The sequence below is a fragment of the Trachurus japonicus genome, chromosome 1, assembly GCF_045865225.1.
Source record: "Trachurus japonicus isolate A0001 chromosome 1, Traja_1.0".
In the NCBI taxonomy this organism is placed as follows: Eukaryota; Metazoa; Chordata; class Actinopteri; order Carangiformes; family Carangidae; genus Trachurus; species Trachurus japonicus.
Genome location: NC_140907.1, coordinates 16,128,251 through 16,149,772, shown reverse-complemented (window position 1 = coordinate 16,149,772; position 21,522 = coordinate 16,128,251). Strand labels below are relative to the sequence as shown.

Below are 21,522 nucleotides of genomic sequence, written 5' to 3'. Positions count from 1 at the left end.
AAGGGAAGTGCACCCAGTTTAAGCTGCTGTGGATATTTTCAAGATAAAATTCCTTTAGATAGAAACAGTAGAGATGTACTTGAAAGTTGGGGAAGAGAAAAGGAGAGGACATGACAGAGTAAAGGACCCAGACCTGATTCAAACCCAGACTTCTGTGGAAAGGACTCAGCCTTAGCAAGATGCTCTACCTGGGGAGCCCCTAAACTTGAATGGATGGACCTGTGAACTGCAGAGCCAGTGGTCAGTATGTTTCATGAACAAACCCACACATGTAGTTTATGATGGATATTTTTGTATTACATTTGCCCCTTTCCTCTCTGGTAATCCAGCCTCTGCAAAATAACCTTGCAAATGGTGAGTCTGCAACTCATACAAACAGGAAATTAGTTGTATACCTTGACACCAATTAGTAATTCCAAAGTGTGTGAGGGGTTTCGGTTTTGAATCTAATAAATTTAACAATGTGTAGTGGATGAGGTCCCCACATTTTTCTCATGTCATCATCAGTGATGATATACCTGCAGTAAATATTTACAAGCTTAGCAACAGTCCTGAAACATGAATTCTGAAAAATGTAAGTCATTGTTGAGACAGTCATGGAAAAGACTCTTTGAAAAAAACATGGAAATGTGCTTTATTAAATAAAGAATAAATAATAATAAGACATTAATGTATGAATAATACAACACTAGAAATTATGTCTCAGGGTGTCACAGCAACTTTGAGAGCAGTGGTTATTAAATACATTTACATTGTGAAGTTCTACTAATTGAAAGGGATGAGTGATATGAGGATAGCGGGCTGTCTCTTTAGTTACAGAAGTTAAGACAGCAACGTTTTACCACATGATATAGCACTTTCATGAAAACATCACGCACTCAGAAATTACCGATAAGTTGATGCATAATTGGCGTGGTGTGAACTTAGTGGCTGTAAAGAAACAGGCAACATGGATACATGCATGCACACAGAAACACTTTCAAATTTCTGCTTTAAAACCTTTGACTGCACTAAAATCACAGATAATTATTTGTTTGCAGACATCACATTTCATATCAAAATCGCAATAGTGTGTATGTTTGTATAAAACGATGACTCAAAAGGAAAAAAATGGTGGCTTTTGAAAGATTGAATTAGTTGTTTTGGCATCTTTGTGCTCTACTGCTGACAATTCATGGCAGAACAGTAGAAATGTGGTGTTCCTGAAGAAAACCTGGTAAACATGTTTACAACTTTAAATGTATTGATTTTAAATAACTCCGCCCACATGTTGAGTGTGCATATACTATTGGGTTAAAGTTTGAAGCTTCATGTAAACCTGATCTGGAGAGATATACTGTGTTAGCTATCAGTGACAGCAGTGGACGAGCCAAGCTCTGTAAACTTTGTAAACTGGATTTGGTATGAAAAAACAGACAGTGTCAGCTGAGGACACAAAGGTAGCCCAATTTATGTCTTGATCTGTTGAGTAATTGCTTATACATGGTAGAGTGCTGCCACCAAGTGGTGAACAAGAGGGATTTTATCTGAAACTGACAACACAAACAGGAGCAAAACGATGTCCACATCTCTGGGTCAGAGGTCTTTTACGTTCACCCATACTTTGCATGGTACAAAATATCAAACCAAAAATAATAAGAGATGTGATTTTTATTTCATTTTATGTCCCTCTTTTTTTTTTCTAAGTTAGTCATTTTCAAATAAACCTTGCAGGCTTTTAGATTATTATCAAAATTGGGTGCCTGTTGTCCAATTAAGTGGCAGAACAGGCCACAAGTCCATCTGGCTCCAGAAAAAAAGTATAATATTACTAAAACTACTCACCTATTGTATAATTAATTATCCTCCAATGTCACTGTAAGAACTTAGTCAGCAAATGCAGGTGAGCATAACAAAAGCACTGGGCCTCTCATCTTTCCTCTGTGCCCACTGTGGTGTAACAACGTATGCTGAGCTGTTCATTTTGTTTTAGGCTCTATTACAGTGATTAATAGAATCACAGAATCTGAAATATGCACAGTCATGTGCCCTGAGGACCCTTTAATTACGCACACACTGCCGCTCACAGAATTGCATTTCATATGTGACTGATGTTGCAGCTGTCTCTCACCTTAGTATGCAGGTCTGCACCCGCCCACTTTTTTTAAATGGAAAATCAAACTCAAAGAGAGCAGGGGAATTTTCATTAGACAGATTTCATTTGTTTTCTTCATGAGGGTGGTTGTAGATGGAGACAGCTGTGCTTGTAATGTTTGTTAAGCCCTCCTGACAGTGAAGCCATGGGGAGTCTTTCTTCAAATGAACAGTTGCTGATGAGAATTTTAAAAAAGCTATTTGTACAGAGTCAACTGCAGAGCTGGCTCATGCATCACTACTATGCAGGAATTATGATTTTTATATCGAGAGTAAATAATTTCCTTTGTCTGAATTCAGACGTTGGTTGCTACACGACACCAAAACTGAAAAGATAAGCCTCTTCTACACATTTTTAATGTGGCACTTTCTAAGCTCATACTACCCGGGCAATGATGAATGACAAGGCATTGGCAGTAGATAAAATGTTAGTTTTATAATGGCACTAAATCTCTGCGATGGGGCTGTTCTTTCATCCAAATATTCATACGAATAACTCTGAAATGGACCTAGAGGAGTTTGATATGTGTATGTGTCAGGATGACATAGGGAAGAATGTAAAATAAATAATGGGTGCAGTTTGGAATCACAAAAAAACACCAATTTTTTTTTACAGAATTAAATGGTTTCCAAGCATGCAGAGATGCTGTGGTGACTGATTATAATACTCTTTAGATTCATCTATCAGCTTCATTGCACTGTTTTCACTCTCGCTCCGTCTGACTGACTACAGGTTGCTTTCTTGGGTGTCGTTGGAGGATATGGGATGTAGGCCTCCATTCTCGTTCAGTCTCTTGGCACGGTAAGTTTCATAGTGAATGTTATGAGTGACCTCTTTCAAATCCTGGAGGTGAGACCTAAGGAAGAGGAATGTAGAAACACAAACAAGAAATTACGAGTCATTTAGAATTTAGTGATGTTTATGCAAAAGAATAACTGGTCATAGGAGGTTTAATTTAAAAATTATACCTCTTTACTAGCAAACAATTATACAAGTTTCAAAAATGATCTTCATGTGTCAGTGCTTAAAGGGATAGTTCAACATTTTGGCAAATTGGCCCATTGCCATAATTGCTATAGTCATAGCAGTAGGTTCATTACCTTTAATTGTAGGTGTAAGCTATTTTTAGTACAGCGGAGCGCAGCAGCTGGCTGCTCAGAGCTACGCTATGGAGGCTAAGGGAATTTCTTGGTTTCCCTCATTAAACTCATCAAATACAAAATCCCAAAACTCCACAGCGCTTTTGTAGACAAGTTGTGAGCTGCACAACCACCACGCTATGAGATAATGACGGAACGATACGAAATGGAGCCGTTTTCGAGGTAAATACATACAAAACCGCTGATGCGCGTTGCGTTCAGGGACAGTTTTTCAGCAAGCAGTCTCCGTATTTACCCTGTATTTACCTCGAAAACGGCTCCGTTTCGTATCGTTCCGTCATTATCTCATAGCGTGGTGGTTGTGCAGGTCACAACTTGTCTACAAAAGCGCTGTGGAGTTTTGGGATGTTGAATTTGATGAGTTTAATGAGGGAAACCAAGAAATTCCCTTAGCCTCCATAGCGTAGCTCTGAGCAGCCAGCTGCTGCGCTCCGCCGTACTGAAAATAGCTTACACCTACAATTAAAGGTAATGAACCTACTGCTATGACTATAGCGATTATGGCAATGGGCCAATTTGCCAAAATGTTGAACTATCCCTTTAAACAGTGAATTACTTAATGAATGAATTAATTGGTAAATTGACAGGTGATAAGCTACTATTTTGAAGCTTAAAATGTCACAAAGGCCCTTGGGAAATTGTCAAAAAAATATGATTACCCCAGAATTAAAGAAAAAGAAAAAAAAGATAATGATAAATGAGTATTTGACAACTGCACTGTTATTTAGCCCTATTTCATGTCATCATTACAATACTACAAGGTCGAAAGAGTTCCCCAATATATCAAATCGTAGAATCCTAGAATTGCTCCTTATTTCCAGTTAATTGCATTGCTTTAAGATTCAAAACAATACTTTACCTGATCAGGAAATCTCTCAGCTGAGCAAACTCACAATGGTTGGGATTTTCAACTGCAACAAAAGTAAAATAATCAAATAATATATCTTGTATTTCAAATCCTTTTCCTAGGACTGTCAATATCAAACTATCAATACCTTGTCTTGGACAAAGAGACTGTAAAAGTTACTTAGTAAAAATCACCCACCTTCTACAATTCCCCATGCTGTCTTCCTTCCCAGAACTCGTTTGCCATTCACTTGATATTCTTTGTCGCTGCCCACCACAGCAAAGGGCATGGCCTCCTATGGACAGACATTTCAACACGGTTCAGTATACTGAGGGGAGCGACACAAGGTTTATGAGATGAAACAAACAAACACACAACATGCCCCAGTGCCCTGACATTCTGCTCAGAGGGAGCGGTGCATGTGGATTAAAGAGGGGGTTGGCCAGGCTTTGGGGAAAGGAGGGGTGGCACACAGTCATTCTGTTAAAGAGGAAAAAATCATAAAGCCAAAAAAGAGAAAGAAGAGGACAACTTACTCTAATCTTGTCATTGTCACTCTTGTCCTCCATGTCGTCATCAAACTCTTTCTGGGGGTAAAACTCAATCCCGCCCATCTCCAGCTCCTTTCTTACCTGCAGCAGACAAACAAAAAAGCAAATTAAAAAAAATCTGCGTCATCTGAGTCCTGTCTCAGAACACAAGTAGAAATCTGACACTGATTTTTTTTTTTTTACATACACAGGATCCTTTTAATTATATCTTTCAAACCAGTAAGTGATTGTTTTAGCCACTAGGGGGCAGCAGAATTAAGATATAAACACAACAGTGACATTATCATCTTGTGTGATGAACTGTAGCATATTTAAAGACCCAGCAGACACACAGCAACATTAGCTCATTCATTTAAATCCATGCTTCTGGCCACCTTACCTTTGATCTTCAATAATAAAATTATATACAATTCAATAAGATGATATTATATTGATTCCAGGATTGACTGGAGCAGCCTTGAACACCAAGGTTATACCCAGCAGAGCATTTCAAAGGTGAAAAACGTTTTAAAAATAATCTCTCAGTGGACTAACAGTGTAATGTAGACACTTTCTCTACATGACCTCAAACATATCTGGTGTTTCTGTGCTGACGTTTGTTATTTAAATGTGAGCTGACATTTACTCTGATACCAATTTCTCTGCAATGAGCCGATCTAAGCTTTAGTGGGATGATCTTGGGCTCTGCGGCGAAACCCACCCGCTGTTTGAATTCCTGTCTCTCCTCGATGGTCATTGTGTCTGCTTTCGCAATGATAGGGATGATGTTGACCGAGTGACTCAGTCGCTTCATGAACTCGACGTCTAGCTGCCGAAGACTAAGAGGGAAAGGACAGAGGAGACAAAGAGAGGAAATGAGTTAGTAGGTAGACATAGGGGCTGTGATTCTCCCAGAAAGCTTGTTTGCATGGTAACAAATAGCCAAAGGGAGCCACAGGGACTTTCATTTATCGTCTACAATACATCTAATTACTCTTCCCTCGTCTTGCAGCAATTATAAAAGATTTACAGAGTGAATGGTTTTTGAAAAGTGGGCTTATCACCGGACAAAGTTTGTGTCCCAGTTCTTGTTTGCCTGCACACAAAACATCCTGATGGTCTCAATTACCCCGACTAAGAGGGATGAGATACACTGGATGTAACAAAAGACTGAATCCATTTATCCATTTAAGAGCAATTTCACAGTTGTCAATCGAAACTAATTGTGAGATGTTCAGAGGGGAGACAAGAGGTGTGTGTTGTCTACAATATAAAGTAGCACAATTGATAGAGGGCTGTTTTTGGATAAATGGACACGAACACTGTGTGTGTGTGTGTGTGTGTGTGTGAATTTTGCCTTTGCCAACAGATTACTAAAAGCCCATGGTTGGACTGATTACTTTACTAATCTGTACTTCTGGTGACATTTAACTCACGCGTGTCCAGTAGGGGAGATGAAATAGAGACAGCAATGCACCCTGGTGTCAGGAATACGCTTCTTTCGGGTGATGTTGACCTCCTCCTTTAGGAACTTCTCATACTGCTCATTGATGTACTTGGAAATGGGTTCCCAGCTTCAGAGACAAGAGAATGGAAAATAAATGCTTTGCAGCACTCCTGAACTAAAAGCATGGTTTAGGAATATGACAGGAGATAAGTAGTTCTTGGTACAATAAGGCAGTATTTATGACATTTATGAGGCTTTAAGGATCCTGGAGTAGATAAACCCACCAGTTGTCGTTATTGATTAGGTCTCCAAAGCCCGGAGTGTCAACCACTGTCAGCTTCATCTTCACACCACCCTCCTCAATGACTGTAAAAAAAGATATGCAACTGATTTGTATTTAATGTATATTGATATCTGAATATTCAACATATTTACTCAATGTATTAATTGTGTGAGTAATCAGAGAAGTGGCAGTCAAGATAGAAACATGACAACTATCATAAAAATGATCTGAACAAGATTTTTTTCTTTTTTTTTGCTGCAGCACATCTGTTGTGTGTCTCTGGCAGCATCTCTAACTGGGAAGGGCATATTAATGTCAGGTCACCGTCCACCGCAGGCAATATGTGCATGATGATGTAAACTGTAGCGGCCAAACACTGAGCACAATCCATGGTTTTGACACATCACCACTGTTTCCCTGGTGCTGATAAATCATCAAGGACATATGTAAATGCAAGTTCATTTAGTTTATCAGTCCCATTTGCCCTGATTAACACAGCGCTGCGTTCTCCATACTGAGGAGCCACCAACTGATTTCATCAATTCTGCACATAGCTGGTCACACTCAGACATTTTTAAATGCTATCCAGACAAAGCTTTAAATGAGAGTAGCTACTTAGCGATCGGCTCAATTTTGGACTTTCCAAACTGAAAACGTGACTAATTGTTGTTGCTCAGGAAAACTCAGGGATAAATAAAACAATTTTGATTTCTCGCCCAACGATGTTGTCAACAGGACACAAACGGGACAATGATTACATCTTCTACCTCATTTGTCAGCGGGGTTCACTGGTTGTTTCCATGGAAACACAGATCTTCATTCTGAGGTTGTCTCATATTATGGTAGCAAAGTTATTAGGCTTCAGATTACGTGATCTTCAACATAGTGCAGCAGCCTAACTCATTTACGATAGATGCCTAAATCCATAGACCTTGGTATTAACAGAATGGAGATAAGAGACTTTATTTCTTTCTTTCTTTTTTACTAGTGTAAAACTTACATGTCTCATTTGAGATGGCCTATTGTAATGTAAATGTGTAAAAACACACAAACACAGCCTGGCTGGATTATCTTAAATCCCCATGCAGAGAAAATGGGGGAAAAAAACTCAGTCTGTTAAACCAGTTCTGATGTACCTACAGTATATATGTGAACAAGAGTAGTTTCGAAATCAACTAATATGCACAAGCCTTGTGTAATATAAAAAATCTTTCTCTCCATTACGAAAATACCCACAGTTGAGGACATTAGGCTACTGCCAACATGAATTAATTTGTGTCGAGTAAAGCTGTCACCGATCCAATGAGAATCTGTGGGTCCAAGAACAATCTGTACTGACTGATGACTAAATTACATTTGTCATGAAGTAGTCAGAGTTTCTGTCATGAAGGAGAAATAAGGTCAAGCTATTTATTACTGCACATCAGCATTCATAATTTCACTCAACAAAATGCTGCACACACCACAGCTGATGCAGAAAATCATTATTTGACATTATTTGCTGAAAGCTTCATTAAACTGTCTTGGTAATTATACCGACGTGTTATATTTAGGCTCATGTCATGAGGCATTATATAAAATTATATAGTAGCTCATGATTAAAAGTATTGATTAGCACATGGGAAATCTGAATTAATCTGGTGATTTCAACGTAAACCATTAAGAAATGGTTTATAGAGATACAGGGATAAGATTTTTGAGCCATTTACGATTTTCTTTCTAACAGATATAATTGAAAGCTACACTAGACATTTTGTAAATTTTCTAGAAAATGGAGATGTTCACGATGATAGTGTTTTCAGTGTCTGGTTAAGTTTGATGTTCCTAATGTTTTCATGGGTGTTTATCCACAGCTTCCACAACATGAGCCAGTATCAATGAGTGAATGTCAATTTAAGTTGGTGTAAATGTGACCATCCGAGAATAGACATACCACACCATGCAAAAAAATTCTGATCACCACCTGACTGATCTTGTGCAATTCTATATCAATACAATTAACAGGACATTTCCAGTTTAGGGTGTGTGCAATATTATGACTTCCCCAAAGAAATACTTTATGTTACTAAGAGTGATTTCTACTTAAAGGGACAACGAGGAGTTTTGGAAAGCGTGTTTTCACACTACATTTACCGTGAGCCCGGCGAAAGACAAACGTCTTGCCAAGAATGTTTTCATTCATCAAGAATTAAAGTCAGAGGTTCGAAGACGATCAGATACCGTCATAGTTCTGACCATAAACGGCGATTCGGCGGCATTATTCTCATGACCCGCCGGGCAGCGTCCGCAAAACCGAAAGTAAGGAAACGCTGGTCGGCTGGCCCAGCATTTCCACCACTAACAATAATAACAAAATAACGATAGAGACAAAACGATATATTTATCGAAAATGGACTCATTAACAAGTGTGGGTAACGTAGATTCAACCACATTAATGTGAGACTTTTTTATAACCAAATACAAACTCCTCGTTGTCCCTTTAATTGTTGATGTGCTAGCGAAGGCACGGTGTTGGAGCTAACAGGTGTCAATACATGAACAGGCTTATGCTTAAAGCTAGTATTAGCTGCTGCTAAGTTAACTCCAGACTCCTACATTAGACAGTGAACATGACAAGGATGTGGGGGGAAGGCCTGGGCTGACAAACTTTAACCATCACAGGATGAAAAAACTGTGAACCTGCCCTTTAATACTCATTTTAAAAGTTGTTGCTGCCAGTTACCAGTTCTCAACGTGTCTCCCATCGTTAAGCACCACCTGAGCTGAACCTCCACCTGCACAGCTGTCACCAGTCTCCTACTCAGCTCCCAGCATACAGTGGCATGCAAAAGTTTGGGCACCCCTGGTCAAAATGTCTGTTAAGGTGAACAGTTAAGCAAATGAAAGATTAAATGATCTCCCAAAGGCATAAAGTTAAACAGTCTTTTGCAATATATTAAGCAATATCAGTTTATTATTTTAGTTTTCTACAATTGTAGAGTGAAAAAGGGAAAGCAGCAGCCCGAACAAGAATGAGTGTCAAAATCTTTGCTGCAGGCCCTTTTCCTTTTCTGTCATTTTGGAGATCATTTAATCTTCCACTTGTTCACATTAACAGAAATTTTGACCAGGGGTGCCCAAACCTTTGCATGCCACTGTATATATAAACCTGTGCCCCTTAGCCTCAGCTCCCCGTATGATTGTCTACTGTGTGTTCTGCCATAGTGGGAGAGTTTCTGTCAACATGTTATAACCTCTTACTTGCTTTTTTCTTCTTTTTTTTCAGACAATTGCGTAAACAAAAAAAAAGCCCAGAACCAGATCTTGGTCTGTCTGTTAAATTTCCCTGTGATGTTAAACAAATAGTTATTGTATCTCATACAAGACATGCAGAAGCTGGCAATGAGCAGCTGAGAGTAAATGGCAAGCTTTCCTGGCAGCTACCAGTGTGCACTGAGTGTACTGTAAGTAGGCTATGTAGGACTTTTAAGAACATGGAGAACAAGATAGTTAATTCTCTCTGTCAAATTAAATGCTGCTATATATATCTGGCCCTAAAGAAAGAACAGGATCTCTCTCGCTCTCTTTCTGTACTCACCATGAGATACTGCTTTGATCTCCACAGTTTTGGGGATCTTCTCATCACGGGCCCATCCAGCACTCCTCCTGCTCACCTGGGACTTGAATAAGGTGTTCACGAGAGTCGACTTTCCCAAACCGCTGTGACCTGAGAGGAGAAAGAGAGGAATGAGAAGTGTCCAGCTGTGAAGGAAGAACTTAAATCTAATTTGTTTTCACCAAGAGGAAAATCCCACTGTGACTTACCCACTACCATGATATTGAAGTCAAAGCCTGTCTTCATGGTTTTCTTCCTCATCTGCTCAATGATGGTGTCAATACCAATGTACCCCAGCAGAGTGGATCCTCCGCTGGAGGTGTGGGAGCCACCATGATTGTGACCTCCGCTGTGTGCTGCAGCGTGACCCCCACCATGACCCGCAGCATGGCCCGCACCATGACCAATACCATGACCGGCAATATGGCTGGAGCCGTGACTCCCGATTGGGACAGGGATGCCACTCGGAGGAGCAGAGATGCCACCGCTGCCTGCTCCTGGCCCCTGGGGTGGGTAGGGGCTGGAGGGGGAAGGAGCCCCCACATTTGGGGGCTTGGCAGGGACGACTGGTTTGGGTCTCACTTCTGGAGGAACTACGTCTGACATGTCTACAAAGGAGACAGCAAGGAAGATAATGAGGCAATGTTTCATCAACTGAAAACGCAGCTACACTAACAAGAAGTAGCCAGGCCACTAGAGCAGCTGAGGTTTCTCCTCCCTTTACTTGTTGCAGTAGGTTTGAAAAGCTGCTTCACCTAAATGACCATACAAATCCATATGCGCTAAACAACAGATATTGCTGTTGTATTCAATAAATATAACTGGGGCTGTGCTCACAAAGACATTTTAGTCTTGTGTGTACTGTTGTTTTCATATTTAATTTAGCTCATAGATGAATCTGATGCATCTAAGACTGTTTCACAGAAATTAAGACAAACACATTTTAAGCCAAAAACATGAGACGGTGCATGAGACTGGCGCCTTAGTCTGAGACTAACTCAGGTCGAATTATACATATTATATTACCATGATAACACAGTAATTAGTGTGACCTATGCTGACCAGTGCTACCAAGAAGAGGGAAACATGCAGCTTTTCTGACATTGTTATGGACAGAGCAATGAGATGGGAAAAAGTATTTAAAGACAGCAGCCATTCTTGCAACATCAATTTTTGTCTTTTCATTGTTTCACCTTTCACTAAAAAAAATGAAGTTGCCCTTGTAGCTGCAGAGTCCTTCCAAAAGACTGTGCTGTAAATGGAGCTGAGCAGCTGGATGAGGTTCCTCTGTCTGACATTTTTTTTATTTGAAAAAAAGTCTTAATTTACCCAGAATGCATTTGGACCACAGTCCAGTTTAACCAAGGGAGCAGTTGTCGGTCTGAGAAGTGAAGCTCACTTCCGCGTTCAAAAAGCTGCAATCCCCTGGGCTGTCGCTGGGGGCTGGCTCCAGAAGGGAGCAACTCCAATTGAGCCCCATGTTAAAATAGCCGATTTTACAGCTTTAAAAAACATATTTACAGCCTGGTACATTTCATTTTTTTGGTCTCAACCGATAGTTTCTACCCCCGCACACACTCTGAGGGGGGTGAATTTTTTTTAAACTCTACTGTTTTACTGTTATTAGGTTTAAAGTTCTGGCCAATTAGGGCGCAGAACCGTTGAGTGACAGGTCCGGCGACCGCTGCTTCGAGGCCAGTGGGCGGGCTCTCGGCCGGCCAACGGCCGCACCGCTCCAAATATGGCAAGTAGAATCCAACATGGCGCGGCTCAAACCCCCGTAGTAGCGGCACAAAACAGACTCCCCCAAACCAATGGGTGACGTCACGGGTGCTACGTCCATTCTTTTTACAGTCTATGAGTTTAACACAGTCAAGAACTAAACAGCTGTGACCATTTGTATATCTATAGTCTAAGTCTAGAGAGTAGACTGGTTCAAATAATGACTAATTGGGTAACACCCAGATGTTATAGACCAGCATTACAGTGAGTTTATTCTTCAATATTATTGTATGAAAAATTTCCCAGCAATTATCCTGATAATCACTTGATCGTTTTTGAAAAGAAAATGAGCAAGAAAACCCAACAACTGAACTATCTGTGTGGCTCTGACATCACTACAGGTGAGTGTGCAGCAGACAGTGCAGGGCAGGCAGATGGTAGCAGTAACAGACATGAGGCAGAGCCAAGATGTTGATAACCTAAAAGCCCTCCAGGCCGTACACATGGAGCAGCCTGCTGCCACGCTTCAAGCCAGCGCAGCCACAGTCGTAGATCCAGATCGTACAGGTCACAGAGGCAGTGGCTGTCGCTTTGATTCACAACACTCAGTGGTCATGCAGCTATGCCCCCATCTCCGCCTCAGGAGCGAGGGGGGGGGCGGGGTCAGATGGGACGGCCAGCGGTGACACTGCCACATGCAGAGACAAAGACACAACACAAAATGGACTAAAAAACACACAAGATGGCTAGAAAAAGACATCTGACTGTGTGTGAACCAAGTTATCTGCTTTGCTTCTCCTCCTGTTTGGACTTCTTGCCTCTGTGTAGGAGGAGCAAGGGAACTCTGTGTCCAGGGACTTACTGTCTGACAATCTGTCCTCAGTTGTTGAATTTGTAGAGAACTACTCATTATGATTTCACAATAGACTGTTTGGAGCCATATATTTATTACACTGGTTAAATAACGTAGATCATGTAAAGTCTATTGCAAAGATTCAAGTCTTAACACTACAGGTGCAATGGTTTAATTAGTTAATAGAAAGACTGTTAATCAGCATTCAATTAACCACTTAGCCTACATCATTAAAGCAAAAATGTCAAATATTTGATGACTCCTTGCTGTGACCCTTATTCTTACTGTGTATAATTGTAATTACACTGTAGCTATATTTGTGGGCTTAGACAGTTGGCTGGACAAAACACAGCATTTGTTCATCTCCAGGTTATTATGATGGGCAGGCTCCAGCACCAATCAATTAATTGAGAAAATAATCCAGTCTCCTTTTAATCTGTGAACCAGTTAGGCCCACGTTATTATAAAAGTTTATATATAGACTCCTGTAGCAGCCTACATTCACAGATCAACACATTCAGCAGAATTATTTCATCTTCATTTTGAGCTACTGTAGCCTACATGCTTCGGGCGAATCTCACTTGAAGACTGAAACATGCAGTAGCTGCTGCTGCTGTGGGGGCGCGGAGGCTGCGACCTGTTTCTCTGATCAAAGATGCTTATTGGAGACAAATGCAGCTTTTATCTTTCATTTACAGAAAACAAAAGGTCGGCTCCATCCCTGCCTGTCGACCCCATTGTCTCTCCCCAGCCATGCTGGGAGGCAGCAGCTAGCGGCGGCTCCCTGTTAGCTGCTAGCTACGATGGGCTCGGCTCGGCTCGGCTCGGCTCGGCTCGACGTGGTGTCTCACTTACCGAGTCCGGTTCAACCGACCGTCAATGCGCTCGAGGAGGGGACGGGCTGATCACGGACTGAGCTAGTGCTGCTCCCGGTCCGCCGTTAAACGATACGTATCCAGCACAGAAATAACGAGAGGAGGAGCGGTCATGTGATGAGTCTGGGTACCTCTCCTGTCCTCCCCTCCGACCGTGAGCCCCCCTCCTCCGTTACCATGGCGACAAGAGGAGAGGGAGTGGGGAGATGCAGCGCGCACGCGCAGTGCAACATTGCCTCAAAGGGACATTTTTTGTTACAGTGAGTGATACAGACTATTTTTGGATAATGAGGTGAAATAAGTCCAGTTTGATCTGGATCCAGTGTTCACAACTCAGAGTTCTCCCAAGATCCTTTAGCGAGGCAGAGTGGGAATAAGTCGACCTCTATTCAAATCCTTTCACTAAGTAAAAGGTCCTTAATATTGTTATATCGATTTAAAGTGTTGCATTGGTTATTTTAGCATTTTGGCAGAAGTATCCAACTTTAGATTCAACACGGTGGAACTCCTCCATCGTAAGTCAGTGCCATTGAAAATCTTACAAAACAACAAAACATCAGTTAGGCTATAATATTATTTAAGATCTCATAATTTTATAATTATAGGTCATTAATGTGCCATTGCTTAGGCAGCACTTTACTTGCATTATGAGGTAGTTTTATCAGAGACGCTTCAGTGGCTTACCTACATCGGGTTAGCACTGGAGCACTTTTACTTTTTTGTATTGTTTTATCTTGTTTAATCCTGTGTGGTGTTTATGAAATGTGCCTCTTTTCATGCTCAAATAAAACTTAAGGTACAAATAAATATACCTGACCCTGACCCTGACCCTGCACCTGAGATTACCATATCGGATTTCACTGCCTCCAAAGACCCCTGAGGATTATTTATGGGGCAAATAATAAGGAAGTTCTGCTGCAAAAATCTGTATCCTTCCTTTGGACCTTCCTCAGATTTTTTGTGAAATAATTGAGACTTTGTCTTTTTGAGCCGAAGGTAATTAGTGAAATAAATATTTCAAAGTCAAACCAGAGGGGTCAAAGCTGTAAAAAGCAGCAATATTTCACTCTGAAGTGTCTAGTAGAAATAAAAGTTTAAAGCAAAAAGTATAAAATGAAAAAAAGAAAAAAAAGAAAAAGCTCAAGTTAAGTACAAGCATTTTTGAAAGAACAGTGGTTCATTAGATGCTCTGAAATACACTTGGCCAGTGGTGAAATGCACAGAATAGTTTCCAAACATGGGGTCAGGACTCACCTAGGATAAACTCTGATTGCACAATTATTATAATATAATATAATATAATATAATATAATATAATATAATATAATATAATATAATATAATATATATAATATAAGTCATATATTTCTGACACACAAAGTTTTTTTTTCTGAATTTTCAATGTGATCAGTTGCTAAACTCACAATCAGTATGATGGCTCTTTCTCCACATGAGCAAACCTGATCCCCTACTAAAACCTGTAACATAGTTCAAAGTTTAAAAAAAAGAAAGAAGTGTCTCTATTCAAACAAAACCATCTCACAATCAACTTTTTGGTTGGACTACACGTAACTAATGTGATAGCCTATTGCTTCACAGATCTCCACCACTACACTGTGATTTACAACTGGCAGGTGCTTTCATCCAAAGCCACTTAGAAGAGGGGGACAACATTAAATCTTCAGTGCAGTCGGGCACCTTGGTGTAAGTACTGAATATTACATCTATTCAAGGAGATCAAGTAAAGAAGTGCACCAAAAGTGCATGGTATAAAAATGCATATTAAGTGGCAAATTAAGCTGTTAGAGATCCTAAAGGACCTCGTCGGACTGTGATTCTCATCAGGGAGATGGAGATACCTTATTCAAACTTAGTAGAGTTTTTTTTAAATCTCTATCCTGTGATATTACACCAGGATTTACTTCAGCTTTAAAAAGGAACAATTACAAAGTGTCAGTGTGATATTATGTTGTGGTTAATATTCCTCAAAGTGTTATAGGAACTGTGTCACAGTACTCACACTTTATGCCTGAGCTGATCTCCTCCCGCCCTTTTTTTGCTTTCCTTTTGGCCTGTTTTCTGTCTCTTTGCTTGGTTTTTATTGCAAGTTGTTTTTGTCACTTGTCCTCGTGTGCTAGTCACTTTGATAGAGTCTGCTAACCAACGCCGTCACGTCTCCCTTCAGCACGTCTGTTACTCTGCTGATAAGCAGCGGTGTCTTAATTCCCTCCGCTATCCTCTTTGACCACCCCCTAATCTGAATTCCCGCCCCCTTAGATAGCAAATTATTTAACTCCTACTCTAAACAGATTAAAAAAAACAAGAGATCAAAGACTCCCTGTCATGTGTGTACTCAGACGCATTTATTGACTTTGTTGTGTTAAAGTCGCCCAAGTGGTTTGGATATCTCTGTACTCACCCACATACACTGAGCCTGGGTAATACATGGTGACGTAATAGGGGTCCTCTGGTTCCTCCATGATAAATGCTCTTTTCGCTAAAGAGTAATCCACTTGGTTTGGTGGAAGGGAAGCTGTTGTTGGCGTTGTGGTTTCCTCTGGTCTCTGGTACACTCTGTGCTGTGGCAGGTCAAAGACCCCCTTTGAACTACCACCACAGCTATTTGTGTTGAATTGGCACCCGGCCACCGATGGGGGCCAGCTTACTACGCATTTCTCTGAGGGATGTTCTGGTAGCTTTGTGGGCACACTGTGGTGGTCAGGTGCTGCAAAAATATCTGTTTGATTCAGCCCCATGCCACCGAGCGTCACCTCTCTGTGGTTTTTATTTTGCTTGTGATCCAACAGACATCTCTGTGATGGGAAGTCGGGCTTTGAGGAGCTTCCTGTTTGTGCTGTGGTGTGTTCATCAGGGGAAGGTCGGGAGGCCTCTTGCGTCTGAGGCACCACTAGACACGTTTTAAGTCGATTTAATCTGTGTGCATGCTGAGAAGCCTCCGCTTCCTGGTCGATGCCTCTTGACTGGCAGCTGTAATCCTTTGTAAAACAGTCAGACTGACTCACTGTGCTCTCTACATCCATCTGGGCAGTTTGACTCTTGGCCTTTGACCAGAGTCTGTGTCTCTGAGGGGACTTGATGTGTTCAGATGCTCCAGTTTGTTGCCGGGAGTTTCCTGTAACTGTTTGTGTGTTGTTTTCTTTGTTGGGTCTCCTGAGATTAGAGCCAGATGGAAATGTTGTATCCATTTTTATTTCATTGTGCAAATCAAATCGTCTTCTCCTTGTCTCAACACTGGGTACAACAGTTGACCGACTCCAGCAATGCTCTGTGAAAAATGACGTTTTGGAAGTTGTAGGTAGAGCCGTACTTCTCATTGGTTCATATGCTTTGTTATTAGAGGCAGAACTTGCGGTTTGAGTCTTGTATCTATTCAGAGGGTCGTCTGCACACTTCCTCTGAGCAGTCAGTCCATCAAACGCTGACTGAGATTCTCTGGAAACAACATCAGCAGAGTGAATCCCCTCAGACTCTGAAAGTAATGTTTGTGTACATGTCGCTGTACTTGGCAAAAAATCCTGTAGCTGTTTGATGTTTGATTTTAGTTTAGGGATTGCAGACAAGTCCAGATTCCTCGGTGGAGGCTTTGGTTTATCTCTTGAACTGTTTTCTTTTTTACTTAAACCAACTTTGCCTTGCAATGAGCAGGAACTCTGAGACTTGGCAGCTTGAATCGGGAACTCAGAGTGAGTGTGTTGTTGAGAGTCTCTGCCCGCCATGGCACAAGATCTTCTCAAATGAGGATGAGTAAAGTCCAGTAAAGTGTCTTGATCAAGGTGGTCATGCTTTGCCTCATTTGAGAAAATCTGTTTACACTCAGTTTTAGGATTTGAGATGGTTATAGATCTAGCCCGTCTTTCTCTAGCAACGGGGGAAGGTTGCTTGTCTCCCCTCCCATCCAAACTCATTCCTTGACACAGCGACGTTGGGGATGGACTCAGTCTGGATGTTGGGAATTTCAAAGTTGGGGATACACTTGGCTTCGGCTGAAGCTGGTGCAGTAATGGAGGAGGATCACTCAGCTGTGAGGCGGGGAGATGAAGAGAATCACTTGGCTTTGGCTTCAGAGTGGAGGGAGTGGGAGAAGAATTTGGCGGAAAAATGGAGATGCTTGGCTTCACAGAGACAGTTGGAGAGCTGTATGTTTTGGGTTTGGTTCTTGGGAGGGTTGAAGCTCTTTCCCCATGGATGCTCTGTGAATGCTGATGTGATTTACTCCAAGAGGCCTGACTGGATGTCTTGGAGGAACAAATTGGAACAAAAGATCTGGAGCTAAAAGAGGGAAGAAAAATAGTGAGTCCAATACAATATTTACAATATTGCATAGCACATAAAATTGAGTGAGCAACAAATCAGTTTACCTGTCAGCAGTTGTCTGTTCTGTGTTGTGTTTGTCATAAATGAGTCCCTTCTCATCAAATGATGGGATCTGAATCACTTTCTTTTTGATCACAGGAGAAGAGAGCGAGAGAGGAGGTGACAAACAGACTGATGGATGTTGCCTCGCTTGTCTGGAGGATGCAGATACTTGAGACATCAAAGGAGCCAGGCGGTCGAAAACGCTCATTCTCTTGTGTGGAGTTGTGAAGGAGGAGATGGTGACAACGACAACGACCAATTAAACTGATGCCAGGGGAAAAAGGGAAAATCAGATAAATAACAAATGTAAGAGTCAGACAGTGGTGGATGAAACATTCAGATCCTTTACTAAGTAAAAAAAAAATGCAATCAGAAAAAAAACAGCATTTAAAATCAGTTTAGAATGAGCACAAAAGTTTTTATCTATAGGCTAAATGTGGTTAAGTAATAAGAGTTAATTTTCTCACTATGCAGAAAAAATAAAAATCTAACTCAGAGTTTTATTATTTCTGTTATTATTAGATTGTTACTATATAATTATTTAATAACATTTTACACTCTCAGCTGCTGCATGGATAAGTAGTTATATTTGCATAACAGTGTGTCTTTTGTTAAAATGTAACATGTTTTTATGCAAGTTTAAGTAAAGTAGAAGTACAATAAAGAATTAAATGTAAATGATCAAGAACTATTGCCCACAAGTTTGGCAGGGTCACTATAAATTTACACAGAGTAAAAACTGAAGTTTTCAAAAGTTAAAAATGTGTAAAAGGACACAAACCTGCTGTTTGCTGCTCTGTCCCTGCTGTTGACACTCTGAGTGAGTGAATAAGTCAAAGAGTGCAGGATTGGGAACAGAGCAGTAGGAAGTAGTGGGCACAGAAGTGCCATTCTCTCCATTCCTCGACACTGAGGCTTCACTGTTTCACTCCCACTCTGCTCCCTTATTTTGTTTGGTTCATCAGACACTGAAGCCTGAAAGTGTTCTGTCTGTGTGCAGATCAGACGTGGGAAACTTAAGCAGATGGTGTACTAACATACCAACAATGTAGAAATACTCCATTACATGTTAAAGTCCTGGGGTGTATTCCAGAAACCCCTCTGGTATCAAAAGCATCAAAAGAAAACATACTGTATTTACCCATTTAGTCCCATTTATGTGCCTTTTGTGAAACAAACTATTTATTTGAATGAGACTATCTGAGAAGTTTGCTTATCCAGCCCTGTTCAGACACCACTTTTAGGTAAGGTTTTACCTTGCATTTTATGAGCTCATCATGAGTTTCATAGTATAAAATTGCCAATTGAAAACTCCAGCTGCCTGATAGATGCAGTGGAACACTGCTACATAAAATAAAAGTACCTTGAAATTACATTTAAGCGCCACACTTGAGTGGATGTACTTTCGGCCGATGGTGCAGATATACTCCACAAATCACATATTACTTCACTCGGGTATTGACTTTGTCGTAATGACTAAACCAAAAGATCTGAGGATTAAACAATTTTATTTTTGTATGAACAAAGGAAGCATATGATCATCAAAACACCCACAGTTTCCTCACCATGCTGTCAAGTAGAAACAATGAAAAAAAAAAAATACAGAGCATTACCAAATACTAGTTTTCTGTAATCTTGGTCCATCTAGGATAATCTTGGCACCTTATTCAGTACACATTGTTTTAATAAAATCACTACTACACCATTTTGGCACAGTGGCACTAACAATCTACATGCTTCTCAGCAGCTGCCATGCCGACATCGCCACAGAGAGGATTAAAAACCCTCCCAGCTGGCAACAAATTCATTGCACTTATGTCATTCACTTCACTAATTGAATGCACAATATAAGTAAACTCCATGATATATGTAAAGTGATTGTCAAATTACAAAACGTATGTAAAAGTTGGCACAAGTATAAGGTGGCATGAAATTTACATAGGGTTTCAAATACGTTTTCTAAAGGGCAACATGTCCTCCAATCACCTCACAATCTCTTTCTGCATGTGGTCTTCTCCTCCTTGTGCATTTGGATTCATTTTAAAAATTCTCTAAATTTCCACTGCTTCAGTTTTCCCTGATGTCTACAGCAAAAATCTACAGAGATCAGAGAAAAGTTGGAATGATAAGACAGGGCTTGCATCATTATCAGATAATCTCCTCTCCATCTTTTGTCTCTTTCGTTTTCTCTCTCTCCATCTTTAAGGTGTTGGCTCCCATCCCTCCGGTGTCCTGGCAGCACCCCTGTCCAGATGGCCTGCCGCCTCGCCCTCTTGATCATATCAGGGCATTGCTATCGTCATCTCTGCAGTTCACACTGGCCACCAGCGGGTGATGCCGGACTGTTTTGTTGTTCCACTTGTGGGCATCCTGCAGCCCGGGCTCGAGGAAGTACAGGCACGCTCCGAAGCCTGCCAGCACCAAAACCGACACCAGCAGGTAGAGCGGGACGAACCAGTCCAGGAACAGCCACGACATAACTGCTGTCAGAGCAAAGCGCTGGGAAGGGTGGTGGAAGAAAGGACAAAAGAATGGATGGGTGAGGAGGTGTAGGGAGAAAGGACATGATGGAGAAAAGAAAGGAAAGGAGGTGAGGAGAGAGATGGAGAAGGGTGGATGAGGAGAGTTGCACTTTAAAAGTCATCTCTACGAGCACTCCCTCTCTGCTGGGTGAGATACCATGCATGTCAAACTGCAGCAGCATCTCTGTGTCCCGTTATTTGCAGTCATTCCTTAGAAAGCCCTCCTGCTCCCTCCTTGAGATCACAGTCGTGAGATGAAGCACAGGAACGAATAGATTACACAATACACACTGTCCTTCTACACTTCTATCAGGCTGAGAGTCACGATTTTTAACTTAAACACGCACACGCACAAACACACACACACACACACACACACACACACACAGGTGTTGTATTCTAAAAACAGTGCACGATAGTAAATAAAGGCATGGTGCTTACCTGCACACGCTGCTGAATCACTCGGTCTCTGTGTGTCTGATGGTGTCTGATACGCTGCGGCCGCGAGTCAAAACAATCATGAGATTATCTCCAGCGCTGCAGCAGCTCCCACTGTTGCATGTGAGACGGCGAAAATCACAGGTGCTCTCTGGGAGGCACAAGAGACAGAAGCTGCATGCGGCTTCATCCTCCAGCTCCTGGCTCTCTGACGTTCAAAGGAGGGGTGGGGGTTGCCATGACAACACCCCTGCTGATGGCTGAGAGGATGGTAGGAGTGGGAGGGAAAACTTATATAACTATAATCATTTTTTTGGGGGGGTGGGGGGGAGGTTGAGGGTTGGGTGAGTGGGCTGGAGGAGGATGTGGGGTGTGTGTGTGTGTGTGTGTGTGTGTGTGTGTGTGTGTGCGTTGTGGGGCGGGGGGGTACTTCAAATGTCTCTGGATGCTCGCCGCCTTGCTGCCCGCTGCGTAAAATCAATTCCACTCCATTTAACACAGAGGCCATCACACAGTTTATGTGACATTGCAAAAGAGAGAGAGAGAGAGGGGTGGAGGTGGGGGGGCATTTGTGTGTGAGGGGCTTCACTTATCTGGTATGACTGACGGCAGCTGCAGTGTTTTATGGAGTCACTCCCATGAGTTTTCTTTTTTTTTTTTTTGGTCTTGCTGTTTCCAAGACAAAAGCTGAATACAGAGATGATGGCCTACATAATGAGAAGTTGTCATCTTTTTTAATG

The 21,522-nt window shown here is 41.4% G+C and overlaps 1 protein-coding gene and 1 long non-coding RNA gene across 4 annotated transcripts; both read right to left on the bottom strand.

The window, feature by feature from the left end:
• Positions 1-1,688: 1,688 nt before the first annotated feature.
• Positions 1,689-18,664, bottom strand: septin3 (septin 3). Of its 3 annotated transcripts, XM_085775806.1 has the most exons (12): positions 18,604-18,664; positions 17,825-18,086; positions 15,865-17,735; positions 10,206-10,604; positions 9,979-10,107; positions 6,403-6,484; positions 6,108-6,245; positions 5,393-5,510; positions 4,678-4,773; positions 4,340-4,436; positions 4,154-4,205; positions 2,630-2,990 (listed from the first exon to the last, which is right to left on the bottom strand). In XM_085775806.1, exons 2-12 carry the CDS (start codon positions 18,028-18,030, stop codon positions 2,861-2,863), a joined length of 3,318 nt encoding a protein of 1,105 aa, XP_085631932.1. In that variant the 5' UTR covers positions 18,031-18,086; positions 18,604-18,664; the 3' UTR covers positions 2,630-2,860. The 3 variants fall into 3 exon arrangements, with proteins under 3 accessions (XP_085631940.1, XP_085631932.1, XP_085631950.1); XM_085775814.1 differs by lacking the exons at positions 15,865-17,735; positions 17,825-18,086; positions 18,604-18,664 and adding an exon at positions 15,466-15,670 and having other exon boundaries at positions 1,689-2,990; XM_085775824.1 differs by lacking the exons at positions 15,865-17,735; positions 17,825-18,086; positions 18,604-18,664 and adding an exon at positions 13,427-13,627.
• A 651-nt stretch (positions 18,665-19,315) lies between these two features.
• On the bottom strand, positions 19,316-21,095 carry LOC146991629 (uncharacterized). Its single transcript, XR_015035819.1, has 2 exons — positions 20,786-21,095; positions 19,316-20,305 (listed from the first exon to the last, which is right to left on the bottom strand). It is a non-coding gene; the product is annotated as an uncharacterized LOC146991629 (long non-coding RNA).
• Positions 21,096-21,522: the final 427 nt, after the last annotated feature.

Bases quoted from the DNA above. Each gene is read 5' to 3' on its own strand.
- septin3 (XM_085775806.1), bottom strand. From the start codon at position 18,030: ATGAGCGTTTTCGACCGCCTGGCTCCTTTGATGTCTCAAGTATCTGCA. The intron at 10,108-10,205 runs GTAAGTCACAGT...TTCTCCTCTCAG, and splicing joins CTTCAATATCATGGTAGTGG to GTCACAGCGGTTTGGGAAAG. The intron at 4,437-4,677 runs GTAAGTTGTCCT...GTCTGTCCATAG, and splicing joins GTGACAATGACAAGATTAGA to GAGGCCATGCCCTTTGCTGT.